Source organism: Hyla sarda, chromosome 5, assembly GCF_029499605.1.
Source record: "Hyla sarda isolate aHylSar1 chromosome 5, aHylSar1.hap1, whole genome shotgun sequence".
NCBI classification, from domain to species: domain Eukaryota; kingdom Metazoa; phylum Chordata; class Amphibia; order Anura; family Hylidae; genus Hyla; species Hyla sarda.
In genome coordinates, this window is record NC_079193.1 from 3,100,348 (window position 1) to 3,122,954 (window position 22,607).

Consider the following 22,607-nt stretch of genomic DNA (forward strand, 5'->3'; position numbering starts at 1 on the left):
CGCACGCACAGGACGTAACGCGTACACTATGCTGTGACGTGGCGCCGCTATCCGCCATCTTGTGCCGGACAAACCAACGCCTCAGAACCGCGGAGCGGGAAGCGTCTAGAGAGGGACGGAGTACCGGGCGGGAGAACGAGAGAGGTGAGCGGAGGAGGAGGGGGGAACAACCGGGGAGAGGAGGAGGAGGGAACGACCGGGGAGAGGAGGAGGGGGGGAACGACCGGGGAGAGGAGGAGGAGGAGGGAACGACCGGGGAGAGGAGGAGGAGGAGGAGGGAACGACCGGGGAGAGGAGGAGGGGAACGACCGGGGAGAGGAGGAGGGGAACAACCGGGGAGAGGAGGAGGAGGAGGGAACGACCGGGGAGAGGAGGAGGAGGGGGGAACGACCGGGGAGAGGAGGAGGGGAACAACCGGGGAGAGGAGGAGGAGGAGGAGGAGGGAACGACCGGGGAGAGGAGGAGGGGAACAACCGGGGAGAGGAGGAGGAGGAGGAGGAGGAGGAGGGAACGACCGGGGAGAGGAGGAGGGGAACAACCGGGGAGAGGAGGAGGAGGAGGAGGAGGAGGAGGGAACGACCGGGGAGAGGAGGAGGGGGGAACAACCGGGGAGAGGAGGAGGAGGAGGGAACGACCGGGGAGAGGAGGAGGAGGGGGGAACGACCGGGGAGAGGAGGAGGAGGGGGGAACGACCGGGGAGAGGAGGAGGAGGGGGGAACGACCGGGGAGAGGAGGAGGAGGAGGAGGGGGGGAACGACCGGGGAGAGGAGGAGGAGGAGGAGGGGGGAACGACCGGGGAGAGGAGGAGGAGGAGGAGGGGGGAACGACCGGGGAGAGGAGGAGGAGGAGGAGGGGGGAACGACCGGGGAGAGGAGGAGGAGGAGGAGGGGGGAACGACCGGGGAGAGGAGGAGGAGGAGGAGGGGGGAACGACCGGGGAGAGGAGGAGGAGGAGGAGGGGGGAACGACCGGGGAGAGGAGGAGGAGGAGGAGGGGGGAACGACCGGGGAGAGGAGGAGGAGGAGGAGGGGGGAACGACCGGGGAGAGGAGGAGGAGGAGGAGGGGGGAACGACCGGGGAGAGGAGGAGGAGGAGGAGGGGGGAACGACCGGGGAGAGGAGGAGGAGGAGGAGGGGGGAACGACCGGGGAGAGGAGGAGGAGGAGGAGGGGGGAACGACCGGGGAGAGGAGGAGGAGGAGGAGGGGGGGAACGACCGGGGAGAGGAGGAGGAGGAGGAGGGGGGAACGACCGGGGAGAGGAGGAGGAGGAGGAGGGGGGAACGACCGGGGAGAGGAGGAGGAGGAGGAGGGGGGGAACGACCGGGGAGAGGAGGAGGAGGAGGAGGGGGGAACGACCGGGGAGAGGAGGAGGAGGAGGAGGGGGGAACGACCGGGGAGAGGAGGAGGAGGAGGAGGGGGGAACGACCGGGGAGAGGAGGAGGAGGAGGAGGGGGGGAACGACCGGGGAGAGGAGGAGGAGGAGGAGGGGGGAACGACCGGGGAGAGGAGGAGGAGGGGGGAACGACCGGGGAGAGGAGGAGGAGGAGGAGGGGGGGAACGACCGGGGAGAGGAGGAGGAGGGGGGGAACGACCGGGGAGAGGAGGAGGAGGAGGAGGGGGGAACGACCGGGGAGAGGAGGAGGGGGGGAACGACCGGGGAGAGGAGGAGGAGGGAACGACCGGGGAGAGGAGGAGGAGGGAACGACCGGGGAGAGGAGGAGGAGGAGGAGGGGGGAACGACCGGGGAGAGGAGGAGGAGGAGGAGGGGGGAACGACCGGGGAGAGGAGGAGGAGGAGGAGGGGGGAACGACCGGGGAGAGGAGGAGGAGGAGGAGGGGGGAACGACCGGGGAGAGGAGGAGGAGGGGGGAACGACCGGGGAGAGGAGGAGGAGGAGGAGGGGGGAACGACCGGGGAGAGGAGGAGGAGGAGGAGGGGGGAACGACCGGGGAGAGGAGGAGGAGGGGGGAACGACCGGGGAGAGGAGGAGGAGGGGGGAACGACCGGGGAGAGGAGGAGGAGGAGGAGGGGGGGAACGACCGGGGAGAGGAGGAGGAGGGGGGGAACGACCGGGGAGAGGAGGAGGAGGGGGGAACGACCGGGGAGAGGAGGAGGAGGAGGAGGGGGGAACGACCGGGGAGAGGAGGAGGGGGGAACGACCGGGGAGAGGAGGAGGAGGGAACGACCGGGGAGAGGAGGAGGAGGGAACGACCGGGGAGAGGAGGAGGAGGAGGAGGGGGGAACGACCGGGGAGAGGAGGAGGAGGAGGAGGGGGGAACGACCGGGGAGAGGAGGAGGAGGAGGAGGGGGGAACGACCGGGGAGAGGAGGAGGAGGAGGAGGGGGGAACGACCGGGGAGAGGAGGAGGAGGAGGAGGGGGGGAACGACCGGGGAGAGGAGGAGGAGGAGGAGGGGGGAACGACCGGGGAGAGGAGGAGGAGGAGGAGGGGGGGAACGACCGGGGAGAGGAGGAGGAGGAGGAGGGGGGAACGACCGGGGAGAGGAGGAGGAGGAGGAGGGGGGAACGACCGGGGAGAGGAGGAGGAGGAGGAGGAGGGGGGAACGACCGGGGAGAGGAGGAGGAGGAGGAGGAGGGGGGAACGACCGGGGAGAGGAGGAGGAGGAGGAGGAGGGGGGAACGACCGGGGAGAGGAGGAGGAGGAGGAGGGGGGAACGACCGGGGAGAGGAGGAGGAGGAGGAGGGGGGAACGACCGGGGAGAGGAGGAGGAGGAGGAGGGGGGAACGACCGGGGAGAGGAGGAGGAGGAGGAGGGGGGAACGACCGGGGAGAGGAGGAGGAGGAGGAGGGGGGAACGACCGGGGAGAGGAGGAGGAGGAGGAGGGGGGAACGACCGGGGAGAGGAGGAGGAGGAGGAGGGGGGAACGACCGGGGAGAGGAGGAGGAGGAGGAGGGGGGAACGACCGGGGAGAGGAGGAGGAGGAGGAGGGGGGAACGACCGGGGAGAGGAGGAGGAGGAGGAGGGGGGAACGACCGGGGAGAGGAGGAGGAGGAGGAGGGGGGAACGACCGGGGAGAGGAGGAGGAGGAGGAGGGGGGAACGACCGGGGAGAGGAGGAGGAGGGGGGAACGACCGGGGAGAGGAGGAGGAGGGGGGAACGACCGGGGAGAGGAGGAGGAGGAGGAGGGGGGAACGACCGGGGAGAGGAGGAGGAGGGGGGAACGACCGGGGAGAGGAGGAGGAGGGGGGAACGACCGGGGAGAGGAGGAGGAGGAGGAGGGGGGAACGACCGGGGAGAGGAGGAGGGGGGAACGACCGGGGAGAGGAGGAGGAGGGAACGACCGGGGAGAGGAGGAGGAGGGAACGACCGGGGAGAGGAGGAGGAGGAGGAGGGGGGAACGACCGGGGAGAGGAGGAGGAGGAGGAGGGGGGGAACGACCGGGGAGAGGAGGAGGAGGAGGAGGGGGGAACGACCGGGGAGAGGAGGAGGAGGAGGAGGGGGGAACGACCGGGGAGAGGAGGAGGAGGAGGAGGGGGGAACGACCGGGGAGAGGAGGAGGAGGAGGAGGGGGGGAACGACCGGGGAGAGGAGGAGGAGGAGGAGGGGGGAACGACCGGGGAGAGGAGGAGGAGGAGGAGGGGGGAACGACCGGGGAGAGGAGGAGGAGGAGGAGGGGGGAACGACCGGGGAGAGGAGGAGGAGGAGGAGGGGGGAACGACCGGGGAGAGGAGGAGGAGGAGGAGGGGGGAACGACCGGGGAGAGGAGGAGGAGGAGGAGGAGGGGGAACGACCGGGGAGAGGAGGAGGAGGAGGAGGAGGGGGGAACGACCGGGGAGAGGAGGAGGAGGAGGAGGGGGGAACGACCGGGGAGAGGAGGAGGAGGAGGAGGGGGGAACGACCGGGGAGAGGAGGAGGAGGAGGAGGGGGGAACGACCGGGGAGAGGAGGAGGAGGAGGAGGGGGGAACGACCGGGGAGAGGAGGAGGAGGAGGAGGGGGGAACGACCGGGGAGAGGAGGAGGAGGAGGAGGGGGAACGACCGGGGAGAGGAGGAGGAGGGGGGAACGACCGGGGAGAGGAGGAGGAGGAGGAGGGGGGAACGACCGGGGAGAGGAGGAGGAGGAGGAGGGGGGAACGACCGGGGAGAGGAGGAGGAGGAGGAGGGGGGAACGACCGGGGAGAGGAGGAGGAGGAGGAGGGGGGAACGACCGGGGAGAGGAGGAGGGGAACGACCGGGGAGAGGAGGAGGGGAACGACCGGGGAGAGGAGGAGGGGAACGACCGGGGAGAGGAGGAGGGGAACGACCGGGGAGAGGAGGAGGAGGAGGAGGGAACGACCGGGGAGAGGAGGAGGGAACGACCGGGGAGAGGAGGAGGGGAACGACCGGGGAGAGGAGGAGGAGGAGGAGGGAACGACCGGGGAGAGGAGGAGGGGAACAACCGGGGAGAGGAGGAGGAGGAGGGGGGAACGACCGGGGAGAGGAGGAGGAGGAGGAGGGGGGAACGACCGGGGAGAGGAGGAGGAGGAGGAGGGGGGGAACGACCGGGGAGAGGAGGAGGAGGAGGAGGAGGGGGAACGACCGGGGAGAGGAGGAGGAGGAGGAGGGGGGAACGACCGGGGAGAGGAGGAGGAGGAGGAGGGGGGGAACGACCGGGGAGAGGAGGAGGAGGAGGAGGGGGGAACGACCGGGGAGAGGAGGAGGAGGAGGAGGGGGGAACGACCGGGGAGAGGAGGAGGAGGAGGAGGGGGGAACGACCGGGGAGAGGAGGAGGAGGAGGAGGGGGGAACGACCGGGGAGAGGAGGAGGGGGGACCGACCGGGGAGAGGAGGAGGGGGGACCGACCGGGGAGAGGAGGAGGAGGAGGAGGGGGGACCGACCGGGGAGAGGAGGAGGAGGAGGAGGGGGGAACGACCGGGGAGAGGAGGAGGAGGAGGGGGGGGGGGATTGACCGGGGAGAGGAGGAGGAGGAAGAGGCTGTCCGGACATGCTGGGAGTTGAGGTTTTGCAAAGGCTGCAGGGCCGCAGTTTAGAGACCTCTGCACTAAGGGATAAGATGAAAGGGAAGCTATGATTTACCTGTCGGGGGCAGTGCATCCTCTGGAGGAGGCAGACAGAGCTTTGTTGGCATGCTGGGAGTTGAAGTCTTGCAGCATTTGGAGGGCCCCTCTCTGAGATGACTGGTGACCCCGCTGTAGACACGTTGGGTACCGAGGCCTCTGAACGTGTCGTGAGGTGTTTGTCGTGTTCCGCAGGGTCATACGGTCGGGCGGATTTATTTTTACCGTCTTTTTATTTATTTAAAGGAGATCTGTGGCAAAATGTAAGTTATTCCCTATCCACATTATAGGGGATAAGTAGTGCGTGTCTCCGGGGGCCCCTGCGGTCAGACTACTTATCACCTATCAGCTGTGGATCGGGGAGAAGTTCATTTTCAGCAGAGTTCTCCTTTAATGTTGGGCTGTTCACCTTCTGCTCCTCAGTGACCCCTTTATCCAGACCACGTGTTCTGTGAGGAGACGTGTTGGGGGTTCTGGTCCATATGACTGTACACAGGAGGCTGCAGAATTGTTGGGGGGTCTGTCCCTGGTCGGCCGGATGCTCCATGTGTGGGGTCACCTCGGGTTAGGTACCCCCAGAGCTTGGGATGTATCCTATACCGATAACTTTTTGAGTACTCGTCGTACTATGTGTGTGAGATACCGTATATACTGGAGTATAAGCCGACCCGAATATAAGCCGAGGCCCCTAATTTCACCCCAAAAACCCAGGAGAGAGAGAGAGGGAGGGGGAAAAAAAAAAAAAAAAAAAAAAAAAAAAAAAAAAAAAAAAAGTTATTGACTCGACTATAAGCCTAGGGTGGGAAACACATCCAGATCCTCATCATCACCGCCTGTCAATCACTTCTCAGTGGTCTCCAACCTGCGGACCTACAGATGTTGCAAAACTACAACTCCCAGCATGCCCGGACAGCCAACGGCTGTCCGGGCATGCTGGGAGTTGCAGTTTTGAAACCTCTGGAGGTCCGCAGGTTGGAGACCACTGCAGCCTTCGTCATCATCCAGACCTCCCTTCAGTGGGACGTTAGGGTGAGCTGGTCCGGCCCATCTATGCTGCAGGGACCGTCTGAGGGGTATGGTAAGTCGTTCTCCGCTCTGGGCCGGCCCCGGACTAGTGCAGGGGGGTGGAAATCTTATAAAAAAAACTACTTGTCCACGGGACTAAAATGGAGCAAAATCTACTTGTCCCTCCTGACGATCCTCTTGTCCGGACAATTTTCGCTTTTACGCTCTAATTTTTTCCTCCTCGCCCTATAATAGCCATAACTACCTACTATAATGATACCTACCTACTATAATGATACCTACCTACTATAATGATACCTACCTACTATAATGATATCTACCTACTATAATGATATCTACCTACTATAATGATATCTACCTACTATAATGAGACCTACCTACTATAATGAGACCTACCTACTATAATGATAACTACCTACTATAATGATAACTACCTACTATAATGATAACTACCTACTATAATGATACCTACCTACTATAATGATATCTACCTACTATAATGATATCTACCTACTATAATGATATCTACCTACTATAATGATACCTACCTACTATAATGAGACCTACCTACTATAATGATAACTACCTACTATAATGAGACCTACCTACTATAATGATACCTACCTACTATAATGAAATCTACCTACTATAATGATATCTACCTACTATAATGATACCTACCTACTATAATGAGACCTACCTACTATAATGATAACTACCTACTATAATGAAACCTACCTACTATAATGATACCTACCTACTATAATGATACCTACCTACTATAATGAGACCTACCTACTATAATGAGACCTACCTACTATAATAACTACCTACTATAATGATAACTACCTACTATAATGATAACTACCTACTATAATGATAACTACCTACTATAATGAAATCTACCTACTATAATGATATCTACCTACTATAATGATAACTACCTACTATAATGAAATCTACCTACTATAATGATATCTACCTACTATAATGATAACTACCTACTATAATGACAACTACCTACTATAATGACAACTACCTACTATAATGACAACTACCTACTATAATGACAACTACCTACTATAATGACAACTACCTACTATAATGATACCTACCTACTATAATGATACCTACCTACTATAATGATACCTACCTACTATAATGATACCTACCTACTATAATGATACCTACCTACTATAATGATAACTACCTACTATAATGATACCTACCTACTATAATGATACCTACCTACTATAATGATACCTACCTACTATAATGATAACTACCTACTATAATGATAACTACCTACTATAATGATAACTACCTACTATAATGATAACTACCTACTATAATGATAACTACCTACTATAATGATAACTACCTACTATAATGATAACTACCTACTATAATGATAACTACCTACTATGATAACTACCTACTATAATAACTACCTACCTACTATAATACCTACCTACTATAATGACACCTACCTACTATAATGACACCTTTTAATTTTTCAATAACATATTCTCTGAACATATATATGTGTGTATATATTAAAGGGAAGTGAAATTGAAATGGTAAAAAGATAATTTTGCAGATTTGGTGGTTTTTCTTTTCTGCGCCATTTACCTTGTGGTTGAGGTAACATGTTAGTTTTATACTTTAGGTGCCTGATTACAGTAATACCAGATTTGTATCGTTTTCGTCATGTTTTATTAATTCTGAAAGTTTTCTAATTTTTTTAATTGCCATTTTTTAACCCCTGTAGCTTTAATTTTTTTTTCCGCATACCAGGCTGTATGAGGGATCATGTTTTGCGCATAATCAGTTTTTTGTATCGGTACCATTTTGGCATTGATCTGACTTTTTAATCTCTCTTTAACTTTTTTTTATGGGATATTATAAAAATTGCAAATCTGTGGTTTGGTATTTTTTTACATTTACCGTACGGGATACACAATGTTATATTTTAATAGGTCGTACAATTACGCGATAACAAATATGTTTATTTTTATTATGTTTACATGTTTTTATACAGGAAAAGGGGGTGATTTAAACTTTTAACATGGAAGAGGTTAATGCAGCGGTCCTCAAACTGTGGCCCTCCAGATGTTGCAAAACTACAACTCCCAGCATGCCCGTTTAGAAGAGGTTTGCTATGGGGATTTGCTTCTAAACTGGGCATTTCCCGAGACAGGTGTCATCAGAGAGGATTTAGAGAGAAAAGAACAACCTTAACTTCAGAAGCTCATAAGTACTGAAAGGATTAAGATTTTTTTAATAGAAGTAATTTACAAATCTGTTTAACTTTCTGGAACCAGTTGATATATATTTAAAAAAAAATGTTTTTTTCCTGGAATACCCCTTTAAAAAAAAATAATAATAAAAGAAAAAAAAAACTTTTATGCCGGACCAAACCACGATTTGTTCGGCCTTAGCCACAGGTCCTGGCTATCTGAGCGCGCCGCCTGGTTCGGTTGTGTGTACAGGGCACCTCTGCAATACCTAATTCTGTACCTCCCTGTAGTGCTGGGCGGTGACCAAAAATGCATATCACAGTATTTTTGTAAGTTATGGTATTTAATGGTATAAACCCCCCCCCCCCTTGCTGAGGAACTAATCATGTGACCCCCGGGCGCTACTCTATTTCTCTAAATACCCCTGCCGACAGTTAAATGAATGAGACGTGGGCCGCGGCGCTGGGAACGATTACCGTATTTTTCGCCGTATAAGACGCACTTTTTCTTCCCCAAAACTGGGTGGAAAATTCGGTGTCTCTTATGGCGAATACACCCCCTATCGCGGCGCGATTTCACCACGGCGGTCCCGAACAGCCGGGTTAGTGCTTACAGGACACCGGGAGGGACCTTACCTGCCTCCTCGGTGTCTTCTCCGTTCAGGGATCCCCTGTATGGCCGGCGCTCTCCTTCCTTGTCATCACGTACATGCGTCGGCGTGCGTAACGACGTGATGGCGGCGACGGAGAGCAAGGATACCCGGTTGGCAGCAGAGTTGTTCCGGAGCGGCGGGGACACGGCGACAGCGATGGAGCGACATCCAGGGCAGCGGTGACTGGTCCGGAGCGGTGGGGACACGTGAGTATTACCTCCTATGCAGTGGTCTTCAATCTGCGGACCTCCAGATGTTGCAAAACTACAACTCCCAGCATGCCCGGACAACCAACAGCGGCCCGCATCTCATTAATGTAAATCGCTGCGGCCGCAACTCATTCATTTAAAGCGCTGCCACAACTCTTCTGCGGCTGATAATTCATTCGAGGGGGGAGGGGCCCGACCGGTATAGGAAACATTCACATCGTACAGAGAAAAAAACATACCGGTATTTGTTATGAACCGGTATCCCGCCCGGCACTGGCTGCCATTGCAGGCATCGTGGACATTTGCAGGAGTATCGGTATGGGGACAACCCTAACCAAAGCGATCACCTACCTGAGCCGAGATGACCTGTAGGGCGGCCGCCATATAAAGACGGGGGGGGGGGGGGGGGGGTTCTCTCCTACATGTTAGGTCCTAGGTCTCCGATCTGTGAACCTCCAGCTGTTGCCAGACTACAACTCCCATCAACAGTGCGAGCATGCTGGGAGTTGTAGTTTTGCGACAACTTGAGGTTTCACTGAATTAGGTCATCCTATATAGTATTGTAGAAGGGGCTCGATAAGTAAGTGAACCCCTGACTCCAGTCCTCGGTCCACAATGCAGCTTTTGTTTCTCATCTGGTAGATTAGACCCGAGTCTGAACAAAGGATCCGCTGATGATTGAGCCCCAGTGCCTTATGGGAGGTCATGGAAGTGCGTGATGGGAGCGGCTCTAGGGGTCTCACCGTTCATAACACCCACCAGAAGTGAGAATATTGGGGGGGGGGGGGGGGTTAGATCCCTATAGGGCAGTGTTTCCCAACCAGGGTGCCTCCAGCTATTGCAAAACTACAACTCTCAGCATGCCCGGACAGCCGAAGGCTGTCCGGGCATGCTGGGAGTTGTAGTTTTGCAACAGCTGGAGGCACCCTGGTTGGGAAACATTGCCCTATAGGATGTCCTGTGCGCCCATAGTTAGAGCAGAATGTCCCCACTTTTCTTATAGATCTTTGCTGGGTCTTGTGTGTGTTTTTATTTTTTTATTTTTTCTCCTCTTCCTCCGTTTCATAGGATTCAGTTTAAAGGGGTACTCCGCTGGAAAACATTTTCTTTTAAATCAACTGGTGCCAGAAAGTTTAAACAGATTTGCAAATTACTTCTATTAAAAAAAAATTATAATAATCTTTACCTTTCCAGTACTTATAAGCAGCTGTATACTATAGAGGAAATTATTTTCTTTAAAAAAGAAAATCCCAATCCTTCCAGTAATTATCAGCTGCTGTATAAAACACAGGAAGTTCTTTTCTTTTTGAATTTCCTTTCTGCCTGACCACAGTGCTCTCTGCTGACACCTCTGTCCATGTCAGGAACTGTCCAGAGCATGAGCAAATCCCCCATAGAAAACCTCTCCTGCTCTGGACAGTTCCTGACACGGACAGAGGTGTCAGCAGAGAGCAGAAAGGAAATTCAAAAAGAAAATAACTTCCTGTGTTTTATACATCAGCTAAGTACTGGAAGGATTAAGATTATTATTTTTTTTTTAATAGAAGTAATTTGCAAATCTGTTTAAAGGAGTACTCTGGCGCGCACTTTTTCCCCTTTATCCCGTCCGGGCTGCAAAATAAAAGAAAACGCACTTTCTTTTACCTGCCAACGAGCCCCCGGAGCTCCGGTTGAGGTGTTCGGTCCCCGGGCTGTATTCTTCTTACTTCCTGTTAGCCCGGCACGTCACACGGAGCTTCAGCCTATCACCAGCCGCAGTGATGTCCCGCCTCCGCTGGTGATAGGCTGAAGCTCCGTGTGACGTGCCGGGCTAACAGGAAGTAAGAAGAATACAGCCCGGGGACCGAACGCCTGTACCGGAGCTCCGGGGGGCTCGTTTTTTTTTATTTTGCAGCCCGGACGGGATAAAGGGGGGAAAAAAGTGCGCGCCGGAGTACTCCTTTAACTTTCTGGCACCAGTTGATTTGAAAGAATATCATATTTTCCAGTGGAGGCCATGACGTTCCTCTCGTTCTCATCAGGTTATGGAGAATACTTTGTGTGGATCATTTTAGTAGTAAAGAAAACAGATGATCCAGCACTTGGCACTTTATGCGGCTTTATTTACATCCTCAAGAATTAAAGTATCCCAACGTAACGTCACGGCTCCGAATCTTGACGCATTATAAGTGCACAACGCTCTTTTAGGCCTCGTGATTCTCCGGTATCTCACCCCCTGTCCTGTAGTAAATTTTTCACTTCTTTTTGGCACCTGAAAAGTTTTTAAGCATCTGACTGGGGGAGGGGAAAACTGTGCGCTCCCGTACCCAAGCCGGATCCGCGCCAGACTCCATTGACTTTAACCCCTTAACGATGCAGGACGTAAATGTACGTCCTGGTGCGGTGGTACTTAACACGCCGGGACGTACATTTACGTCCTGTACCTGACCGCGGGCATCGGACCGGTGCGCGTGTCATGCGCGGCAGGTCGCGGCTATCGGCAGCCAGGGACCCGCCGGTAATGGCACACATGTGCCATTAACCCCTCAGATGTTGTGATCAATACAGTGCAGTCACTAAAATGGATAATCGGATCGCCCGCAGCGCAGCGGCATGGCGGCCGGAGGTCCCCTCCCCTGCCTCCTGCCCTGGTCTGAGATTGAGCAGAAGATTGCAGAAAATACTGATCAGTGCTATGCCCTATGCACAGCAGTGAACAGTATTAGCAATCAAGTGATTGCTATAAATAGTTCCCAATGGGGACATAGTGTGTTTAAAAGATTGTCCCTTTTTCCCGTTTTACCCCCAAAAAGTGTAAAAAATAAAATATATATATTTGGTATCTCATTGTGCGTAAATATCCGAACAATTAAAATATAATGTTGTTGATCCTGTACGGTGAACGTAAAAAAACAAGTGGAAAATTGCTTCTTTTTTGTAACATTTTATTAAAAAAAAAAAAATTATAAAAAAAATGTATTAAGTTTTATATATGCAAATTTGGTATCAATAAAAAGTACAGATCACGGTGCAAAAAAATGAGCCCTCATACCGCCGCTTATACGGAAAAGTAAATTATAGGTCAGCAAAATATAGGGATTTTAAACGTACTAATTCGGTTAAAAAGTGCAGTTATTTTTTATTAAAGCGGTACAATATTAGAAAAGTAGGTAATCATGGGGATAATTTCAATAGTTTTGACCCACAGAATAAAGAACACACGTCATTTTTACCTTAAATTGTACAGCGTGAAAACGAAACCTTCCAAAATTTGCTAAATTGCGGTTTTCTTTTCAATTTCCCCACACAAATGGTATTTTATTGATTTACATTTTATGGTAAAATTAGTGATGTTGTTACAAAGGACAACTGGTCACACAAAAAACAAGCCCTCGTACAAGTCTGTGGATGAAAATGTAAAGGTTATGATGGTAAGAAGGCGAGGAGGAAAAACGAAAACGTAAAAAGAAAATTAGCTGGGGCCTAAAGGGTCTAAAGGGGTACTCCGCTGCTCAGCGTTTGGAACAAACTGTTCTGAATGCTGGAGCCGGCGCCGGGAGCTCGTGATGTCATAGCCCCGCCCCCTCAATGCAATTCTATGTGTCACGCCCCCTCCCATAGACTTGCATTGAGGGGGGCGTTGTGTGACGTCATGAGGGGGGCGGGGCTATGACGTCACGAGATCCTGGCTCCAGCGTTTGAAACAGTTGAGCAGCAGAGTACCTTTAAGTGGTTAATGAGCCGACCGGAGTCAATCGGTGACTCTGATCGGCTCATTTCTCCCAGTATCCTGTTTTGTGACCGGACCTAAAATCGTAGTTTACTATTTTTGTATTGGTGGTATTCATGTGATTCTGTCCCCACAAAGCATATATTCAGTGTCCACTCACTTATATTGATATAATGTATCCAACACCAGCATCCGTTTTGGTCTGGTTACATTTTCACACATAATTATAACAAATTTATTTGTTTATTTTTTACAAATTCACATTAACTTTAGGCTGCTTTCACACTATAAAAATACCTCCGTTATAAACGCCATTTATAAAAACCCTGGAAATTGTCTGTTAGAAAATCCCATTATAATCTATGGGAATTTTCCAATAGCCGTTTTAACCCATTATCACCCGTTTTTAATAACTGCCGTTATATTGTGATGGACGAATGAACAGAAGGAATAGTGTGTTACTATCGCCCGTCACAAAATAACGTCCGTTATTAATAATGGGTTAATACGGCTATTGGAAAAATCTCAGATTATAAAAGGATTTTTTTAACGTCCGAATTCCAGGGTTTTTATTACGGGCGTCTATAATGTGGAGGTATTTTTTGTGTGAAATAAGCCTAAAATTGTGTAGAAAGATCAAGATACTTTAAGGAGTAGTCCAGTTTTTTTTTAATTTTTTTTATATAAATTTTTTTACTGGGTTCGCCGTAAATTTTGTGGTGAAATGATGAACGTCATTACAAAGTACAATTGGTGGCCCTCATATGAGTCTGTGCAAAATTGAAAGTGTTATGATTTTTAGAAGGCGCTGAGGGAAAAACAAAAGTGAGAAAACCCCCATGGTCCTTAAAGGGGTACTCCGGCGCTTAGACATCTTATCCCCTATCCAAAGGATAGGGGATAAGATGCCTGATTGCGGGGGTCCCGCCGCTGGGGACCCCCGTGATATTGCACGCAGCACCCCAGTTTAAATCAGTCCCTGGAGCACGTTTGCTCCGGGTCTGATTACCGGCGACCACGGGGCCATCGGCGTGTGGCGTCACGCTCCGCCCCTCAATGCAAGCCTATGGGAGGGGGCGTGACAGCTGTCTCGCCCCCTCCCATAGGCTTGCATTGAGGGGCGGCGGCGTGATGTCACATGCCGATGGCCCCGTGATCCGCAATGGTAAATAGTGCTGGGCGGTATACTGGTTCATACCGAATACCGGTATGTTTTTTTTTTTTCTGTACTATATGAATTTTTCCTATACCGCAATATCGGTCAGGTCCCCCCTTCGAACGTAGTGGCTGTCCCCACATCAGGGAACTAATAATGTGACCCGCAGGCGCTGCTCAAGACCCCATGATCAGACATGTCATCCCTTATCCTTTGGATAGGAGATAACATGTCTAGCAGCGGAGTACCCCTTTAATAACGAATACAGGTCTGTTTGTTTATCAATAAAATGGACAGAAATGTGTGAAAACATTCTGCTATATGTCTGATACAATATTATATTTAATGTATCCGCTTCAGCAATACATCCAGATGTAGAAACTTGTGACGTGAACGCTGCCTTAGCAAGTAGGTCGCCCTGCAGTTTGTGTCATGGCGGTACGGCTTTAGATACACAGGACTTGCTTTTCGCACATGAATATCTACCGCCTGCTGTTGGGGGTCATTGAGCTAGTGGGGGGCCTCATCCTCTCTGATGGTTTCCTGCACACACTAGAGAAAACCAATGTAATGTACAAATGCTACACGCTATGTGAGTATCTTAATCCTTCCAGTACTTATCAGCTGCTGAAATAGAGTTGTTCTTTTCTGTCTAACCACACTGCTCACTGCTGCCACCTCTGTCCATATCAGGAACTGTCCAGAGCAGGAGAGGTTTGCTATGAGGATTGGCTCCTACTCTGGACAGTTTTTAACGGAGATGTCAGCAGAGAGCACTGTGGTCAGACAGAAAAGAACTAAACTTCAGCAGCTGATTAATACTGGAAGGATTAAGATTTTTTAATCGAAGTAATTAACAAATCTGTTTAACTTTCTGGAGCCAGTTTATATGAAAAAATAGTTCTTTACCAGAAGAATACCCCTTTTAACATTGCTGTGCCTGTCCTGGACACCTACAATGTGCGCTAGCTCGCAATAATATATTGTAATTAGTTAGGCCCCACCCCCTTTTGCACCAGGTCATGCCCACTTTATAAAAATAAGTGTGACTGGTGTCGAAGGGCAAAAAAAGTCAATTTTTGGTGCAAACAGGATTATGCAAAAAATTATACGACGTGGGCGCATAATAAATCCCCCGTGTGTTCTGACCTGTTGAGCCTGTGACGACTTCATCTTATATTAACTTTACTGATTTGTTCCTTTCACAGACTTTTCTTGCCATATCTGACACCTTCACGTTTCCAACATGGGGAATATGTTTGCAAACCTGTTCAAAGGCCTTTTCGGCAAGAAAGAGATGAGGATCCTCATGGTGGGGTTGGACGCTGCCGGTAAAACCACTATATTATACAAGCTGAAGCTGGGAGAGATTGTGACTACAATCCCCACAATAGGTAAGTGCCCGTACATCTACCATTAATGTATGTCAGCAGTTCCCAAACAGGGTGCCTCCAGCTGTTGCAAAACTACCACTCCCATCATGCCCGGAGTGCATTTGGCTGTCTGGGTATGCTGGGAGTGGCTGCGGGTCTTTTGGGGCTGCGTGGCCAGTAAAGCATTCAGTGTGTGCTGAGTGACGATCCCTCCCGGCTCTTCTGTGTGGCGTCAGGGACGTCATTCATCATTCCCTGCAGCTGCAGTGGGTAAAAGTGACTGATGCAGCGCAGAAGAGGAGCAGGCAGGGATCGTCACGCCGTATACATTCAACCCAGTCGAGGTCAAATAAAATAGCAGGGGAAGAAAATCAGGGTGAAGGACAATCATAAGACACAGATAATCTGGGGGGGGGGGGGGGTTAATGATGAGGGGGATCACTAAGGGGAAATGAGGCACAGGGGATCACTAAGGGGAAATGAGGCACAGGGGGGATCACTAAGGGGAAATGAGGCACAGGGGGGATCACTAAGGGGAAATGAGGCACAGGGGGGATCACTAAGGGGAAATGAGGCACAGGGGATCACTAAGGGGAAATGAGGCACAGGGGGGATCACTAAGGGGAAATGAGGCACAGGGGGATCACTAAGGGGAAATGAGGCACAGGGGGGATCACTAAGGGGAAATGAGGCACAGGGGGGATCACTAAGGGGAAATGAGGCACAGGGGGATCACTAAGGGGAAATGAGGCACAGGGGGGATCACTAAGGGGAAATGAGGCACAGGGGGGATCACTAAGGGGAAATGAGGCACAGGGGGGATCACTAAGGGGAAATGAGGCACATGGGGGGGATCACTAAGGGTAAATGAGGCACAGGGGGGGATCACAAATCATAGGCACGAGGTAAATGATGAGCCACAGGGGGATGGGGGGCGAGTTGTAGCACAGGGGTTGATAAAGGGTAAGGAATGATGAGGCACAAGGGGGGGGGCAGACTGAGGAGCAGGAAAATTGTGGCAAATGGGGGGAATGATGTCACATTAAGTTCAGATTTTCAAAGTAATTTAATTTACATTTATTTACTCAAATTTTCCTGTTAAAATGAGGGTGCATGTTATACACCAGTGAGTGTTATACGCCGAGAGAGAGAGCGATTATATAAATTAAATAAAATTATATAATTTTTTTATTTATATAAATATAAAAATATATATATATTTTCATATATATATATATATATATATATATATATATATTTTTTTTTTTTTTTTTATATAAATGAAAAAACAAAGAATATATTTTAATATAAATTTAAATGTGTGTGTATATTATGTTCCAATGTAGACCCTGACATGCTCTTCTCTTCCAGGTTTTAATGTAGAGACTGTAGAATATAAGAACATTAGCTTCACAGTATGGGACGTGGGCGGTCAGGACAAGATCAGACCCCTCTGGCGTCACTACTTCCAGAACACACAAGGTGGGTGACCCCTCAGGCGCCAGGTGTATGTGCCGCAGGTCGCGAACGTCTGACGGACACAGCGTTTATCTGAAATCTTTGACAAATCTTGTTGTTAACAAATTATTGGTTGGAGTTGGAGAGAACACTGAATGTGTTGGGCACTAAGGAATCCAGGGTCAACTTTGACAGCAAATTTTAGTTTTGGTCATCCGGATTATTTTAGCTTTAGTCGGCTTCATCTACAGTAAACTTATTACTTATTAGAATACAATACAGGTTTATTAAAAGTATAATGCAAATTCTAGAAAATGAAAGCTAAATGGCTATGAACCTGTTATTCATTATGGTGTTGAATGAGCGGCCGCAGGATAAGGTTTAAATATCCCGGATTCTCTCGTAGAGTTCCCCTGAAACCGACACGATCAGGAGTCTTTATGACGTCACGATACTCCGACCCCTGTATCGTGATTCATCAGCGCGGAGCAATCTTCACTCTGTGCAGCTGATGACAAGCGGGTACTGCAGAAGAGATTGCAGCAGATTCCAGCAGCGGGACCCCCGCAATCAGACATCTTATCCCCTATCCTCTGGCAACTTTTCCTTTGCGCAGGTTTTGATAAATCTCCCCCAATGAGTTTTGTAAACTATAGACGTCGTCTATATATATCTATGCTTAGTTGTAGTTTTGCAACAGCTGGAGGCACCCTAGTTGGGAAACACTGTTGTATATTCTGGCTTCGTTTGTTGATGCACTTCCAGGGGCCTTGGTTAGCAGATACACTGGTTGTTGCTCTGAATTTATCAAATTATGTTGGCACTATTGTCCTTCGATGACCAGCTTGCATACAAAGAGTTTCACCCTTTTTTTGGCGCTATCCTGGGGCATCCTGTCATTTGTGCAAATTTAGGAAGTGCCTTGCGCAACATAATACATTTTTGTTCGGAAACTAGAAAAACCTTACACTTGTGCAGCACGTTTCACATTTTGCAGAAGCTTGAAATAAGACGTCACGCCCGGCCCCTGCGTGACGTCTCGCCCGCCCCCTCGTGACAGCGGTCGCGCCCCCTTCCCATAGACTTTCGTTGAGGGGGCAGGCGAGACGTCACGAGGGGCCAGGCATGACATCACGCCCGGCGACTGCAAACACGGAAGCCCGCACACAGCGTTGGGAGTAATGAACTTCCAGATGCTGTGAGTGGAGCTCCGAACTGCAGGGCAGCGCACAACCCCTTTAAAGGAGATCTCTGGGACGGGAGGGATTGTTCAGTAACCTTCCTATTCTACCTGTAATAAAGAAGGAAATAAACATCTACTTACCTCCCCCCGCTTCCCCGGTGCCTCTGTCCTGCTGTGGTCTCCGGTGCGCTCCTCTTCCTGGTTCCCTGTGGTCAATATGTCACTTGACATTTTGGCTGCGGCAATGTCCCACCCCGGCCAGTGATTGGCTGATTGCCAATGGGACATATTGAGCCCCCGGGGAACAGTTGGAGGTAAGATGTATGTGTGTTCAAATGGGCAGAATGGGAAAGTTACTGTGCACCCCTCCTATCCCGGAGTTCTCCTTTTAAAGGGGTACTCCGCCCCTAGACATCTTATCCCCTATACAAAGCATAGGCGATAGGATGTCTGATTGGGCGTTTGTTTAGAACATCGGGTGCAGCGTCGGAATCTCGTGACATCACGGTCGCGGCCTGCTCGTGACGCCACGTCCCCTCAATTGCAAGTGTATAGGAGGGGGCGTGACAGACGTCACGCCCCTTCCCATAGACTTGCATTAAGGGGGAGTGGCTGTGATGTCACGAGCCTCCGCATCGCCAGTCATCCAGCACAGAGCAAAGTTCGTTTCGTGCACTGGATGACTGGGGTGCCGCAGCAGAGATCGCAACGGGATTCCAGCGATTAGATATCTTGTCCACTATCATTTTGGATAGGGGTTAAGATGTCTAGGGGCGGAGTACCCTTTTAAAGGGGTTCTCCGGTGCTTACACATCTTTTCCCCTATCCAAAGGATAGGGGATAAGATGCCTGATCGTGGGAGTCCCGCAGCTGGGGACGCCCGCGATCATCCACGCAGCACCCCGTTTGTAATCAGTCCCCCGAGCGTGTTTGCTCTGGGTCTGACTACAGGGCCGGCGGCGTGTGACGTCATGCCTCCGCCCCCGTGTGACGTCATGCCTCCGCCCCCGTGTGACGTCATGCCTCCGCCCCCGTGTGACGTCATGCCTCCGCCCCCGTGTGACGTCATGCCTCCGCCCCCGTGTGACGTCACGCTCCGCCCCTCAATGCAAGCCTACGGGAGATTTATCAAAACCTGTGCAGAGGAATAGGGGTGTGATTGACCATAACAACCAATCACATCGCTTCTTACATTTTTACAGGCCTGTGAATAATGAAAGCAGCGATCTGGTTGCTATGGGCAACTGCACCGCTCTCCTTACACAGGTTTTGATAAATCTCCCCATTTCCTCAGTTTTTCTGGCGTTGGGGACGTCATTGGGCTGATATGTCGCATTGTCCCTGATTTTCTAAGTCTTGTGTAGGTTTCTTTGTGGGTTTTAATTCCCTACAATTTTTTTCCACGGTATTTACTAAGGTTTCCTACATTTTGCTTTTTTTACACCTGATCTGTAGGGTTTTCCTCGGCTCAAATCCACCACATTTTCTGTAGAAACCTTAGTAAATATGTTGTTTTTTTTGTGCGAAAATGTTGGGAACACGCCCCTTTTCGGTGACCGCACCCCCTTCCCCAACAGTCACGCCCTTTCAGTTATTCTTTGTAAAATGGAGAGTTAAAGGGGTACTACCGTGCTGAAAACTTATCCCCTATCTAAAGGATAGGGGATAAGTTGTCTGATCGCGTGGGGTCCCTCCGCTGGGGACCCCCGCAATCTCACATGCAGCACCCCGCTCTCATCATGCCGATCACGGGGCCGGAGTATCGGGATGTCACGGCTCCGCCCCATGAGACGTCCCGGCTCCGCCCCCTCAATGTAAGTCTATGGCAGGGGGCGAGACATCACGATCACCGGCCCCGTCATCAGACCTGGAGTGGATGTTCGCTCCTGGGCCTGATGAGAGCGGGGTGCTGCGTGCGAGATCGCGGAGGGTCCCCAGCGGCGGGACCCCACGCGATCAGGCAACTTATCCCCTATCCTTTAAATAGGGGATAAGTTGTCAGCACGGTAGTACCCCTTTAATGGGGTTTTTACAATTCTGGCACAGGCAGAATTTCTGGCGCACAACCCAACAAAACATGTCTGGTTTGCAATATGAGGGCCATTGTGTTCTGATGTTGTTCTTGTTCCTCAGGGCTGATCTTCGTGGTGGACAGCAATGACCGGGAGCGAGTGAACGAGGCCAGAGAGGAGCTGATGAGGATGTTGGCGGAGGACGAGCTGCGAGATGCCGTCTTATTGGTCTTCGCTAACAAACAGGTGGGTACCAGCGGCACTGAGCGCTCTGTATTTCATACATGGCCGACTGTAATAATAATCCAACTTTATTTTCCCGCCTCCAGGATCTGCCCAACGCTATGAACGCAGCCGAATTAACAGACAAGTTAGGACTTCACTCCCTCCGCCATAGAAACTGGTTCATTCAGGCCACCTGTGCCACTAGTGGAGATGGGCTCTATGAAGGACTCGACTGGTTGTCCAATCAGCTCCGGAACCAGAAATGAAACAACCCATCATCTTCATATATTATATATATATATATATATAAATATTTTTTTTTTCTTCCTCCTGGGGTTTTTTTTCGTCCTCTTCATGCCCTTCTACTATTCCTTCCTCTCCGCTTCTCTCTAATGTGGCAAACTGTTCTCCTTTGCGGTATTGAGTGCCGGAACCACGTTCCATATTTTTTTTTTTTTTTGGCAGTATGTATCATGCCATGCTGTACATGTGGCGATGAAGAGCCTGATAACATTTCGGTGTCTTATTTAATGTAAATAGTTATTTTTTCTTTATTTCTTTCCAATGAGGCAGTTACCGGTTCTCCTATGCAATATTACTCTACGTATTTCTTGTTATTTTTTTTCTTTAATCGTCATCAGAATGATACCATGTGTAGTACTGGAAGAGAACTTAGAGAATCCAGGTTTCGGTATTCAGTATGAAATTGCTCGTTTTTTCAAGTACTTTTTAGTACTTTTTGTCGGATACCTCACAAGCTGACGGCGGGCGGAGATCATCCCAGTTGCTGCTGCTGGGGGCTCTGGTTTGTTGCCCTGGGGACGACCCTCAGACAGTCCTCGGGTTTCATTGACTTGATACTCTTTAGCGTCGCACACAATAGGGTTATGCTTGATGCTGTTATATTATTATGTTTTTCTCGCATGGTTATACGGCAGGTTCCAGTACTTGCGATGCTGCTGGTTCCGTCCGCTTTCCGTTTTTGCTCCGAGTGATAACCGAAAAGACGACACAAGTAGACGGCTCTCCTGTTGGGGACGACACTGGAGCTTTACAGTAGGGTTTTCTGGAGGTTTGCATGATTTGCTGCACAGTTTAACTCGTACGTCCTCTTCTTGGATGTTTTTTTTTTAATCTGTTTTCTCGCTAACCTTGGATCTACTTGAAATTTGTGGCCGTTCTGTGGCTTTTGTACGGTATCCAGCGCCCGGTTTACTTGCTGATCCTCCCTTCGTTGCCATGTCATGCGCTCATGGCTGCACTTTAGTGAATGTACATCATGGCTGCCTCCCCTAGTTGTGTCAGGTTTGTTACGGGAAGGGCAGATATTGGGTGTCTGTGTCCAACCCTACAACGTAGTTACATAGAGAAGTGGTGCCCACTAAATGCTAGGTTTTGGACCACCAGTTAGAAATAAGGGGGCACACTCAGAGGAGCTTACCTCTATAGGGTAGTGGTTCCCAACCAGGGTGCCTCCAGCTGTTGCAAAACTACTACTCCCAGCATGCCCGGACAGCCTTCGGCTGTCCGGGCATGCTGGAAGTTGTAGTTTTGCAACAGCTGGAGGCACCCTGGTTGGGAAAACAATGTTGTAGGGTGCTATGTAGGCTCAGTTAGAGATTCCCAGAGGACCCTTGGATCATATATGTATCAGAGCATCCTGTGCTGGCGTCTAGAAGATGTTGGGTTTCCATTGTGCTCCGAAGGACGTGAGTTTCAGCCGCGTTCCGCCTTGCGCACCCCATTCGGCGTCAGTGCCCGATGCAGTCATTCCATAGAAGAGCGCAGACCTTTTTCCCCCTCCTGTCCGGAAGCATTCCCCGGCGGCATGCCTCTTGCTGCAAGGCTCAGATTTGCCCATTTTCATAATTGAAATCTTTTTTTTTTTTCATATTTTATTTTATTTTTCTTCCTCTTTACTCTGATCAAACACTGAAAAGCTGGAGCTGTTGGATCTCTGAGCGTACGGCGCCGTCTGGTTCATCTAGTGATGTGGAACCTTTTATCGCTTTCAGTAAACGAATCGTATTCGATAATGTTTTGTAAACTCGTTTTCATTTTGACAAATGAGCACTGTAATTAAAGCTGGTAGAATAAAATCCATCTATTTCACACTGCTGAGTATGGGAGCCTTCTATGTGTTTAGCATGATACCCCACCCCCCCCCCCCCCCCAAAAAAAAAGTGCAATCTCACTACATTGCGTGGAGGTTCCTGTAAGCGCCTGACTGAAAATGGCCGCACGGGTAAATGACAGAGCTTATAGCTGCATTGTGTGAGGTGTGGCCTTGTGTGTAAGAAGCGGGGATACTTACCACAATACTGACAAGGAAAATCGACAAGATGTTCAT

At 50.8% G+C, this 22,607-nt stretch overlaps 1 protein-coding gene across 2 annotated transcripts; it reads left to right on the top strand.

Annotated features, from left to right (window-relative positions):
• On the top strand, window positions 1-22,371 carry ARF1 (ADP ribosylation factor 1). 2 transcript variants are annotated; one of them, XR_008843753.1, is made up of 6 exons: window positions 1-144; window positions 15,215-15,400; window positions 16,751-16,861; window positions 20,154-20,278; window positions 20,362-21,713; window positions 21,824-22,371. XR_008843753.1 is itself a non-coding variant. In XM_056518708.1 (5 exons), exons 2-5 carry the CDS (start codon window positions 15,253-15,255, stop codon window positions 20,521-20,523), a joined length of 546 nt encoding a protein of 181 aa, XP_056374683.1. In that variant the 5' UTR covers window positions 1-144; window positions 15,215-15,252; the 3' UTR covers window positions 20,524-22,371. The 2 variants fall into 2 exon arrangements, 1 of the variants encoding a protein (XP_056374683.1); XM_056518708.1 differs by having other exon boundaries at window positions 20,362-22,371.
• Window positions 22,372-22,607: the final 236 nt, after the last annotated feature.

Excerpts from the sequence above, each read along its gene's own strand:
- ARF1 (XM_056518708.1), top strand. The coding sequence starts at position 15,253 with ATGGGGAATATGTTTGCAAACCTGTTCAAAGGCCTTTTCGGCAAGAAA. Across the intron at positions 15,401-16,750 it reads GACTACAATCCCCACAATAG|GTTTTAATGTAGAGACTGTA; the intron begins GTAAGTGCCCGT and ends CTTCTCTTCCAG. Across the intron at positions 16,862-20,153 it reads CTACTTCCAGAACACACAAG|GGCTGATCTTCGTGGTGGAC; the intron begins GTGGGTGACCCC and ends CTTGTTCCTCAG.